The sequence below is a fragment of the Theropithecus gelada genome, chromosome 6, assembly GCF_003255815.1.
Source record: "Theropithecus gelada isolate Dixy chromosome 6, Tgel_1.0, whole genome shotgun sequence".
In the NCBI taxonomy this organism is placed as follows: domain Eukaryota; kingdom Metazoa; phylum Chordata; class Mammalia; order Primates; family Cercopithecidae; genus Theropithecus; species Theropithecus gelada.
Window position 1 is genome coordinate 126,111,701 of NC_037673.1, and position 12,778 is coordinate 126,124,478.

Genomic DNA, 12,778 nt, shown 5'->3' on the forward strand with positions numbered 1-12,778 from the left:
ACCAACAAGCCCCCATCTTGTGGTTGAGGGAAAGGCAATGGAGGAGTAAAGTGATGGACAGGCTGATGGTTCCCCTGATACCACTGAGAAGAAGTTGTTAAAATCTATTTACATTTAAAACTCTAGACAGGAAAATATTTGCCCAGTGAATTTTTTTATTCTCATTTTTTCCTTCTACCATTTTGATCTAACAAATGCTGCATCAGAAGAAGTTACACATGTAGAACTTGTCAGTCTTCAATTTGAAAAAGCAAATTGTCTAGGGTCAACATTTTTCCCCAAATTACGTTAATTACTTCCTAAAATATGTTTTACCAATTGCTAAGCATTACGGAATAGAGGTTGACTATAAATTCTTTTTGTTTCAGGGTCAGGAAAAATATTAGATATTCTTAAACATAACTTCTTAATTATCGACATGAGAAAATTGAAGGGCTTAGAGGTTAAGTGACTTCCCAAGGTCACATGGCCCATTTGGGTAGAGCCAGGATTAGAATCAATGACTCAGGGGTTCAAGTCTTCTTTCCTCCTCATCATACTGCCTTCATGAATGGCTCGGGAGACTTAATGTAGTTTATTTCCACAAAATACAGCATGTCCTCTAGAGATTATTTAGGTTTTCTTTGGATACAAATGGACGTTTTATTATATTCTGTTATGTAAGAATTTAGATATGCTCTTATTTTTATTTCAAATGGCTGATTTTGTAAAATAGTCATTCTAATAATACACAACTCCTATATGATTTGTGCTTGAATAGATCTCCTCTTCCAACTCTACTCCACTGTATTTAGTCAACAGTTTTCAATTATCTCTATGTTAATAGGGTGCATATTCATTTCAATGCCAAAATATTTCTGGGCTTTTGGATATTATTTTCCTTTGCAGTTCATAAATAAAGTGGATGGACAGAATTTCAAGGATCGCATCATTTCTGACTTCATATCATCTATTTTATAGCCAGAAAGAGCTTTCTAATCTTTCAGCATATTCATGAATTAAATGAGAGTAAGTTCAAAGCACAGAATATTGGAAACAGATTCATGCAAAATTTATCTTCAACAGCAAAGAGGAATAATAATAGCAGTATTCTACTTCACAAGAATATATTAAGAGCAAACAAAGTATCACAGTGCAGTACAAAATTTGTGTATAAGATGTGATTTTTCTAATTCTGTTGTAAGATATTAAATTGCCAATACTGTAATAAGTGGGAAAATAAACATTAAAAGGATATGGTTATCTAGCTAATTTTTATCATAATTATATTTTATATCAGCATCTCAAACTAAGTTTTAAAATGGTAACTCAAACTGAACTTGTTATACATATGTATTAATTTATTATTGTCAGTTATTATAAGATATGAAAAGCCTAAGACATGAAAATTCTCTCTTTTAAAATGAATACTGCCTTAAAATCTCTAATGAAGGCTGACGATCTCAGGTAAATTTTTTCAACAGTTTAACATATGTACGTAAGTTATTACACTTTCTATCATAGTCTTTTGAGTCTAATGATAATTCTAGAAATATTTGAATTGACATATCATTTTGTATTTTAACATTGGTCATTAGTTCTTTTATTTTAAACGGCTTGAAATGTTTTTGTTAAAGAAATGTTTACTTTGCATTAGGGTTCTAAGTCATCTTAAAATATTTGGAGGAATGGTTTAAATTTATTTTGGCACTTCAGAAGTGTAGATCAGTTTGCTGCAAGGTTCCTTTTGACATTAAAGACCTGTTTTAAGTGATCTTAGTCTTCAGAGGCAGTATAAATGTATTATTCCAAAATATCTGAGAATTGTGTGTGGAATCAGCATTAACTGCATAACTTTAAGAATTGTTTTGATCTAGTGAATAGATTAATGAAATAAAATAGCACGAGGACCCCAAAATTCAGTAACCCCTTTTGAAACACACGAAGAGTTAAACATGCTTTTAGGAAATCCTAAGCAGATCTACTTTGAAGGAAAAAAAGTAAGCCAATATTCCACATTCTTCACACCAGTCCAAGTCTGTCTAGCTTATGACTGTCCTGGGATCCTCTAGACACTGCTTCCCTTGTCCATATTGAGATCATAAGTAGATATCCAAGCCTTTGGGTCCAAGCGGAGGAAAACATTTCAGTATTCAAATGCCTATACCTTTTAAAACCCTCTAGAATATATTTAACCTAGGAAAGAACATATAAGGGTGTGATTTGTTCTGTTTTTACTTTTTTTTTTTTTTTTTTTTTTTTTTTTGAGATGGTATTTGGCTCTTATTGCCCAGGCTAGAGTGCAGTGGCACAATCTCAGCTCACTGCAACCTCCACCTTGTGGTTTCAAGTGATTCTCCTGCCTCAGCTTCCCAAGTAGCTGGGATTACAGGCATCTGCCACCATGCCCAGCTAATTTTTTTGTATTTTTAGTAGAGACCGGGTTTCATCATGTTGGTCAGGCTGGTCTCGAACTGCTGACCTCGTGATCCACCCACCTCAGCCTCCCAAAGTGCTGGGATTACAGGCATAAGCCACTGCCCCTGGCCTGTTTTTACATTTTAAAGGTACTATGCATGTACCAAAATAAACATTATTTGCCAAAGAAAATGCACCAGAATATCTTTTCTATTTTTTCTCTGCATTATTTTATTTCAATATCTAATATAATTAGATATTATTTCATATACTAATAAAAACATCTTATATTGACAGAAACTATTCATAACTTTGATTTTTAATACCTAAGTGATAATCCAAGAACTGGATTTGCCATAAGAGGAACTGGATTCCTGATAATTTATCATTTAGTTTGCAAATGATTTTTTCATCATTTTAGAAAACATAGTATTGAGATGAACCTATTAATACAGAAGGCACTGACAGCTTGAATTACATGATTATACTTCACTCATTCATTCCTTTACCAGTATTGACCATGCACCCACTATTGCTAGGTGGTCCAAAGATGAATATATCTTTCATTCAGAGAACTCACAGTCCATCTAGTGGAAGTCAGATAATAATAAAATCACCATACTCAGTGATAAAGGAAGATATAGAAAGTCTTCCAAGGATATGCCTTGGTGCAATGGCACCCACGTGCCAAGTGGAAGGCTTTCTTGGAAGTGAAAATGTTATTACTAGAGTGTAAAATGTGAGGATTGGTGGGTGGGAAGTGATTTGATCAGAAAAGTAGGATGAAAGCCAATTCATGAAGGTCCTTGAGTGTTATGGTAACAGTTAAGTTAAATTTAACTTGACAGCTATGGGATCTCATTAAAATATTTGCATGCAGATAAATGGCAAGATCAGATTAGTTATATATTAGGTGTTGTGAACAAAGCAAAGTAAATTATTTTCATTAAAATAAAAAAAATGAACTAGTCATTTTAACACTCAGACAATATCCTAAGGGAATAACATTTTTTAATGTAAAAAAAGGATAAAAAGTAAATGGCATACATGATTTTGAAAGTTGTTTAAGTTAAACAAATGTAGGTGTAAAAAATAATCAGCATTTTACAAAGCTCTAGGAAGCGCTCAGAGAAAATCCTTCGTCCTCATCAAAGTATACTTACTTTTGGCTCTCATTCTTACTGGCCATTGTTAATCCAATAGAAAATTAATAAGTAGAAATTTTAAAAGAAAATTATAAAAATTATAAAGAAATTTACAAACACACACAGACACACACACAGTCTCTGTCTTATAGAGTTCTATAATTTAAAATTTTAGAATGTTAAATCATGTATAGAAAGTTTCAGTTATTCTTATTGAAACACTGAACCCACAACCAAGAATATGTTTCAGCAATTACAATGCAAGTTCTAGTAATGTGATATACCTCAACAGAATTTAGTTTTATTTTGAAATATCCATTTTATGAGTTAAATACAGAGTATATATTTTATAGTGAAAAGTGTCAGCTTATCTGTGAAACTGGAAAAGGCAGCTCACTTGATATAATGTCTAGTCTTTGTTAAATTTCCAAAGCACAAAGAGTTAATAAATAAAAGTTAACCTTCATTTTCAGATATTGCAATTCAATAGAGATGAATGCATAATGGTTATTTTATATTTATAATTGTATTCAAAACATCCAGACAGATTTCCCCAAGACTAATTTAATGGGAATGACCAAGAGGTGAAGTTAATCACCATAAAGCAAGTAATACTCTGTCAACAGCCTACAGCTCTCATAATTCAGGCAGAAGGTCAGTTATTTCATCACTTTCCGTTTGTCCCTAGGTGCCACAGTATTGGATGCATTGTAGATACTGCTATTGGATACTAGAATGGAAATTTCCTGTGTTGGCTGGGACATTTAAATATACAAAAGAAAAACTCAAACAATAACATTTCCATATGGCTTTGAGATCTTAGTTGTATTTTCATAGGCGTAACGCGTCTGTCACTGAGCAATGAGTTTTTTTCTAATTCTATTGTTTTTGTTCAATGAAATTTTTAAAAAGAGCTAAGCTTCCCCTGGCTGCCAAAAACTTATGATGTAGGAGTCCTTTCTTACAATGTCAATAAAAATGTCTCAATTCATACTCATGCACTTTCACACTTTCTTAGAAAACCACTAACGTGTCCCTAAAATGATGCCGATACCTGTATCCCTTTTGATATGACAATACTTATAGTTAAAAAATTCTTTTTCAGTATCTCAGTACATAAGCAGTGGGCTCATGTAACTAAGGTTAAATATTTTCTGAGGATGGGGAAAAAAGCATTATAATCAGCCTTGGGTTGTTTATTCTGTGACTACATATATGTTCAGCAAAAGCTTTCTGGATAATGCCCATCATGTTTTTGTGTTGCAGTAGGCAAAATGTTATCATTTAAATGAATTTAGGCAACTGCATCTACTCTGTAAAAGTGTCAAGGCTTCAAGTTAAATTTTAGAACTAACATTTATATTTCTTAAAAGTAGTATTTACTTTAATCCTGCTTTTGGCTATCGCATCATAATAATGTAGAAATAATACCTAAGCTAGCATTATACAAAATCTGCATAATATCTATTTGATATGTACTTCAGGTCCTAAAAGAGCCCTTGAAGCATAGGAAGCTAAGAGGAAGCTGATCAAAAATCAAAAATATGTCCCAAAATTTTACATTTAGGTAAATCTTACCTCGTGAGGCCTGTTTTCTCCATGTGGAAAAAAAAAAAAAAAAAAGAGCTTAATGTCATTTCTGCTTCTCCAGCAGTTTATCTGAAAATTATTTGAAGTTGTTGGGTTTTGAGCACTACTGTGATTAAGTCTTAATCTACACCTCATCCTTCTTGACCTACCAAGGAATAGCATGGACAGCTTCTGTAACTAGCATGGAAAGCTTCTGTAACTAGCATGGACCTACCAAGGAATAGCATGGACAGCTTCTACCAAGGAATAGCATGGACAGTCTTTCATGTCTGCCAGGGACATGAAAGACTGCCTTTCCTCTACAAGTTAACATCAGGTCACCTTGTTGCATGAGCTGCAAAGGTTCGCTCAAGAGGACCTCAGAGGGTGTAGCTCCCATATTCAGGCAGTTTGTGCACTGCATAAAGTCTTCAGCCAAGGGGACTGCAATCCAGTCCATGTTCCATTTACCAAGCCATGCAGCCTGCTATGGGGCCACCTCTATGTGGAGGATAAGTACTGTTTTCTAATTCATCTGCCTATAGGCCATGATTTTTTTCCTAATCCACTTTTTAACCTGTGGTTGGATGTCATCTCAAGGCCCTCCCCATTGTTGGCCCACCCGTGTACACTTCTGGAATGCCATAGGGTACTGGTAGGAGGCATACCTCGTTCCACTCAAAGGAAAGGGCCTGTTACCTGCCTGACACTCTTGTCTATATTGAGCTCCCACAGAATAAGTTGCATTCCATCAGTACTCCAAGATTTCCTATAAAGGGAATAACTTAGCCAACATTATGTTATCACTGTTGATAGAACTAAAGGTCCAAATGGTTTTAATAACATGACATGCAATAACCACAGAATAATTATTTAATTTACACATGTATACAAATGCAGTTGTGTTTTTGTACTACAAATTGTGGTAGGACTATGCTCAGAGCTGTTGAGAGGAAATCAAGGAAAGACTCCGAACCTAAAGCTATTATTTTGCTTTTTACTTGGCCACCCAGTTGTCTCTTACCATCTCCCATTCAAACTAAAGTAAAAGGTATTCCAAAATTATTCAAAGTGCCTCTCTACATCCCTTCCTTCCTCATTCTTGATGCCAGTGGCTCTCTCTGTTAATTGAGGGGCAGAATGACCTCTCTGCCACCAGCCCAGCTTTTCTTGTTTGTTATTACTAGCATGAATGCTCTAAGCTTCCTAATTATCATGCATGTCAGTCACAGAACCTTAACTAATGGGCCTTTCAATAGTGAACCAGCAGCAGACTTATGATGTCGTCTTACTTCTTCATGACCCATCTGGCTTCAAAATTTCGGGCTGATTTAACTATCTTATAGTGTCAAACAATGAATTAAATAAGATTATTACATCTTATACAGATGTGTATCTTTTTCTACTCACAAGAAATTTACATATAAGACTTTTTCAAAGAGAAACAGAAATGAGCACATACTTACTAGACATTTTACTTGTAAGATGAATAATATAACTCCTGTAAAGGAAGTGTGCTTACAGGGCTGTGTAAGCAAAGTGAATACAGCATAGAAATTGTCATTTTTACATCCTACAATCAAACTTTATCATACTAGAGAAAGTAGAAAAGTCAGTTTTCTGAAATCCGGTAAAAGATGGTAAGAGTCCCATGTCTTGTCTTACAGATGATGACAATCATTTGGGTAAAGATTTCTAGAATTCTTGGGGTCTTTATTAGAGGTGATAAGAATAAAGGTCTGAGTTATACTCACAATAAATGTGCTTTCCATACCTTATTATAAAGCACTAATGATGTACAAACCAATGGTAAAAATGTGCACACATGTTTATGTGCTTTTAGGAAGGCGTATTAGGGAGATTTAACTTTATGGAAATATAGCTTTCCACCACTTAATGCTAAAAGATGGCCACAATCCTTTATAATATCTTCAGTTTGTATCTTGCTAATTTATGTTGTCATGATCACTTTGTATATAAAACTTGACATTTAATTTCTAACAAGGAAAATTTATTACTCATCCCTTTTAAGCCTAGAGGTACGTTTTGTTATGTAAATTATAAATAATATCTTCACTGTTCTAAAATTTGTTTAAAATATCTTTGAAAAGTATAGTAACATGTAACAAACCTGCAGGTATACCCCTGAATCTAAAATAAAAGTTGATAGAAGAAATAAGACCTGGTGCTCAATAAATCAATGGAGTGACTATAGTTAACATTAATAAATTGTACACTTCAAAATAACTAGAAGAGAATAATTCAAATGTTCCTAGCATAAAGATAAATATTTAAATGATGGATTCCAACTTACCCTGATTTTATTATATGAATGTATCAGATTATCACATATACCCTGAAAATGTGTACATCTAATATGAATCAATTAAAAAATTTTACTAAAATAAAAATTGAATTTATAAAAAAGTTTTTTAAATAAAAAATAAACACAATAAGCCTATGAACACCTCCTAAATCCATTACATGAAGGCCTATAATAATAATATTTGTTTGTTTGTTCTTTTCAGGAGAAAGGAAGACAACGGTGTCCTGCACAAAAATCATGAGCAAAAATATCAGCATTGTGGACAACAAGAAATGCAAATACTTAACCAAGCCAGAGCCACAGATTCGAAAGTGCAATGAGCAACCATGTCAAACAAGGTAACCCTATTCCAGCGACCCTTAAAGCATTATTTGTCCATTAAATTGCTGTCCTTTAAAACATGCTCAGAATATCATTGAAATCACATTTTCTTAAAAACATTGCCAAAGGATACGTACCAAAATGTAAGGTATTAAATAAGCAAGATCTAAGAAAGCAAGGCCAAGAATTTTCCACTTAAGGAAGGGGTATTGGGAGGGACAGTTGCTGAGGAGTAATTAAAACCACTTTTTATTTAAAATCATTTCATAAGCTCTAGGTCCCCTCTTCAAAAACCTTGTTATTTGGTTGAACATAGCTGTTTGCTCCTGAATTCTCCAAAATGGTGTGTTAGAATTTGCCAACAGTAACATGAACCAAACTAGGACTGCCATGACCCAGAGCCCAGCAGAACAGGACCAGTGTAGTGTTTCCGATTCCTCTGGCTAATTTCTCACTTCCTAGCCAGAGTTCCCAAAGCAGACTGCCCAATCCCGAATCTCTCATCATCAACTTTCTGACCCGGGTCCCAGTTACTGTACCACAGATGCTTTGGTTTCCTCTGACACTCCCCAGTGAGTATTAGGTAACAAAGCAGACAAGAAATTCACAAGTAGAGGACAAAACAGCAATGCTGAGCAGCTGTAACTGGAATAGGAAGAAAGAAGTCCATGCTTTAGTTATTGGAAGTTGGGACAAAGACAGATGAGTGGAACCTGAGTGTAATTTTGGACCAGCCTAGCAACGAGGCTACTTGGCACGGCTGCCAACACAGGGCTCCAATCTACCTGCTTTCACATAAAAATGAAGGCTTAGCTTGACTGGGACTCAGCCCTGGTGTCCAAAATCCTGAAAACTTTTAGGAATGGGGTGACAGAAGGAGTGAGGCTGGATTGATTCCTCGGAATATTGGGACAGGAATATTTACTTTGTCCTGACACTCGGGAATTTGTTGAAGCCCAGTGAGTGAGGACATAGTTGTAAGTTCTTAGGTAGTCAGAGCATTGATCTTCCCCTCATGAGAGCTTCTGTAATGCCTTCATGGTGAATTTACACATCCTACAATTCAGATAGGCAGATAATTTGTCATTTTATAGCAGTTTATAACTGATATAACTGTCTTCATGGCCATCTACCACAAAGTATAGGTATGGGGGAGGTAAGAGGGAGAGGAGCAAAGTTGCTAATTAACCATATTTGAGCTTTTCTTTCTTAATCTCTTTGGGGATTAGTGTCATGCAGACCAATCTTAGTCCTGATATCCCTATTCACACCCCCCATGGAAACTCAATTACTAAAGCCCTCTAAATCTAGCCATGCTATATTAATGAAAGCTTAAAAGAATTTGGGATCACCTGAGGTTGGAAGTTTGAGACCAGCCTGACCAACTTGGAGAAACACCCTCTCTACTAAAAATACAAAATTAGCCAGGCATGGTGGTGCATGCCTATAATCCTAGCTACTCGGGAGGAGAATCACTCGAACCCAGGAGGTGGAGGTTGTGGTGAGCAGAGATCGTGCCATTGCACTCCAGCCTGGGCAACAAGAGCAAAACTACATCTAAAAAAAAAAAAAATTTTTGGAAAAAACTTCATCTACAAAGTTTGAATTTCAAGGTTTGCTTTCTGTAGATTTGGTATATTTTAGATACTGTAAACAAAAATGTATCTGACACAGGTCTCCTATCAATTTAGAAGCTTATGTTGCCAAAGTTGTGGATCATGACCCATGACATGGTCTCACATGGCCTTGAGAACATTTGCTGAAGGTGACTGGGTTACAGCTTGGTTTTATGTGTTTTAGGAAGATGTAAGATATCAATCAATACATGTGAGGCATAACTTGGTTTGGTCTAACTCGAAGCTGTTGCGGGAGGGGTGACTTACAGGTCAAAGGTGGATTCAAACATTTTCTGATTGGCAATTGGTTGAGGGTTAAATTATTATCTGAAGACCTGGAATCAACAGAAAGGAGTGTCTCGGTTAAGATAAGGGGTTGTAGAGACCAAGGTTCATATTATGTAGATGAAGTCTCATAGGTGGCCAACCTCCAGGGGCAATAGATGGCAGTATTTCCTCTTCAGACCCTTAACATGTGCTAGACTCTCAGCCAATCTCTAAAGTATCAGCAAAAGGCCTGGAAAGGGAAGGGGATTCTCTATAGAATGTCAGTTTCCCCAACAAGAGAGAGCTTTGCAGGGCCATTTCAAAGTATGTCAAATTTTGGGGTAAAATAGTTTGATTTCTTTGAGGGCCCTGCTATATATATATATAAATTATCTTGTGATATTATAGTAGAGTCAAGTTGGAATTTAGTATCTTTTGCTACAAAGAGTCTATTCGGTTAGTCTTAGGATCTCTGTTTTAATGTTAATGCTGGTCAGTTGTGAGCCTGAGCTCCAAAGGACGGAGAGTAATAATGAGGCATGTCTAACCACCCTCCTTTCATATAATGGTCTGAACTAGTTTTTCAAATTTAGTTGTGTCCCCTTAGCTAAGAGAGGAGGGTCCATTCAGTCAGCTGGGGGGCTTAGAATTCTATTTTTGGTTTATAGTAGTAGAAGCTGATTATCATCTTTTCCTGTCTTTTGCATTCCTGCTCTAACAATCCTGCCCCAGGCAAATGTCTGCTTTAAAAGAACAGGAAGAATGATATATAAAAGGATGTGCATAAGAGAAAAGTACATGAACATACCTTCAGTAATGTCATGTTCTTTGCACCTTCCTGGGTGCAGGCTTTTCAGCCTAACTGCATAAGTGTGTGACCTAGTAAAGCTTTTTCATGATACAGAGTAGTAATCAGGTACAGTGACCTAGGGAATTATCCTTGCCTACCTTCAGGTCCTTGGATCATTTCCATTCAGTGCTGGACAGATACATAAAGTAACATTTTTGGCCTTGGCCCAGTCAGCTAAAGAACCAGGATCCTTACTGTTACTGCTGTTCCTCAGAATTCTCTATCCCCTTTAATAGATATTAAGATGCTAAATTATCTTGTGTTAAATAATATTAAAATACTTCAAAACATAATTTGTTTCATATTGCCATATAGTTGTTCCAATTTGGTGAAAGAGCCATGGCTTTTTCTGATACATCAGAAATCTTGAATGAACTGATTTGAGGACTAGAGTGTGTTTGTTGTTTCCCAAGTTGGTCTGTGAAGGAGCAGAGTGTATAATACAACACACTATTTATTTTTCATTCCCTGACCTCAACTGTCTTGGAGAAAAATGTCTCAATAATGACTTGGTAAAATGAATAGTTTTAAAAGGTCAGTACATTTCTGAGTGAGAAATTTTTGCAGCTGGAGACTGGAAGTCTTTTTGTTAGAGATTATTATCTCCCTTCCCTTGGAAAAGGAGGCAATTTATTTTGAACCACGAAGCTGTGATGTTAGTGAGGTTAAGCAAAATATTGGAAAGAAAGAAATGAACATGGGCAATTACTAAGGGTCACCACAGGAAAACTTTCCAAGACTTACTGGAAGAGTACATCCTTTATTCCTCCTGTCTTTCCCCTTTCTCCAACTTAGTAAAAATTTCTAATTTCCATTAACATTTATTGAAAAAGTCACTAAATGGCCTGATGACATTCTGTGGGCCAAATATAAAATAGATGAATTCACTAGTAAACACCTTGTAAGTAGAAGGTCTCTTAGAGATAAGGAAATGGGATCCTTCCAAATTAAGTAAGTTCTAAACCATGAAAATGTTTTCTTTCATTAGAATACATTTTATATTTTAGTTCTTATTTTTCAGTGGTTTTCATAAGGAATAGGAAAAGTAACTTTTTATAATTATATTGAAGATCTCAAATTTTTATTTTACTTAAAAATATGAGATTCCATGAAATTGCAAATAATTCTCTTTTCAGTACAGAAGAACCCAGTAGTGTCTACTGAGTTCCATAGTTGGAAAAGATACGTAGATGAACTTAGATTGGGATTATTTTCTGGATATTCTCTTACAGAAATATGAAGCAGAAACTAGACTAAATTTGTAAGATATGCACTTTAGGAGAAATCCACCAGGGAACTCCAAACAAAAATGGCAGGTCTGCAACATGCTGGATAGACCAGGAAAAAATAACCTTGTAAAGCCTTCTATTTCCTTTCTCAGAAATAGAAACATAAAATCATTTACAATTAAACTAACTTACAGATGAGATTTACTAGGCTGTAAGAGGATGTAACTCCTCAAAATGTGGATCATTGCTAGGAATACTTGGTTTTGGTAAATCTGGAATAATTAAGGTTACTTCTGTAAAGCAGAGAGAAACATAAATTCCATTTCAAGAAATGTTTACGGCTGGGCACGATGGCTCATGCCTGTAATCCCACCTCTTTAGGAGGCCAGAGCAGGTGAATCACTTGAGGTCAGGAGTTCAAGACAAGCCTGGCCAATATGGTGAAACCCCTTCTCTAAAAATACACAAATTAGCCGGACATGGTGAAATGCCCATAGGCCCAGCTACTTGGGAGGCTGAGGCAGGAGAATGGCTTGAACCCAGGAGGCGAAGGTTGCAGTCAGCCAAGGTCGTGCAATCGCACTCCAGCCTCGGCGACAGAATGAGACTTCATCTCAAAAAAAATAAGATAAAATAAAATAAAAAATAAACTTTTTATGAAAAGCTATTATGTAAAAGTGTTATGGATGCTAAGAAAAACAAAACATTGATATATACCTTTGAGGAACTTATATATTACAAAGAAAAGAAGGCCAAATTCATTAGGTAGCCTTTGAGCCCCTCTGCTTCCCTAGGGAATATCTAGTAAGTCATGTGAGTGCTACAAGCCAGGTGATAGAAAGCAAAGAAAAGGTCAGTCCCCATTAGTTGAATGGAGAAGCCCTTCTAGGAGGAATGGGCGTGGGGCTGGCTGTCAAGGATCCAGGCACAGGATGTAATGAGGTGAAAATAGAAAGTGTTTGGTAAGCAAGATGAGCATATGGTTTATTTTCCGAACAAGTGGGAGATGAAGCTAGAAAAATATGTGAGTAAGTATGAATCATTTTAAATGGAACATT

General features: G+C 35.7%; 1 protein-coding gene across 1 annotated transcript in view; it reads left to right on the forward strand.

Annotated features, from left to right (window-relative positions):
* Positions 1–12,778, forward strand: part of ADAMTS19 (ADAM metallopeptidase with thrombospondin type 1 motif 19) — a 287,425-nt gene that overhangs the window by 236,328 nt on the left and 38,319 nt on the right. The window contains exon 19 of the mRNA XM_025388260.1: positions 7,640–7,775. Coding sequence (XP_025244045.1) covers positions 7,640–7,775 — 136 coding nt within the window. The remainder of the gene's footprint in view (positions 1–7,639; positions 7,776–12,778) is intronic.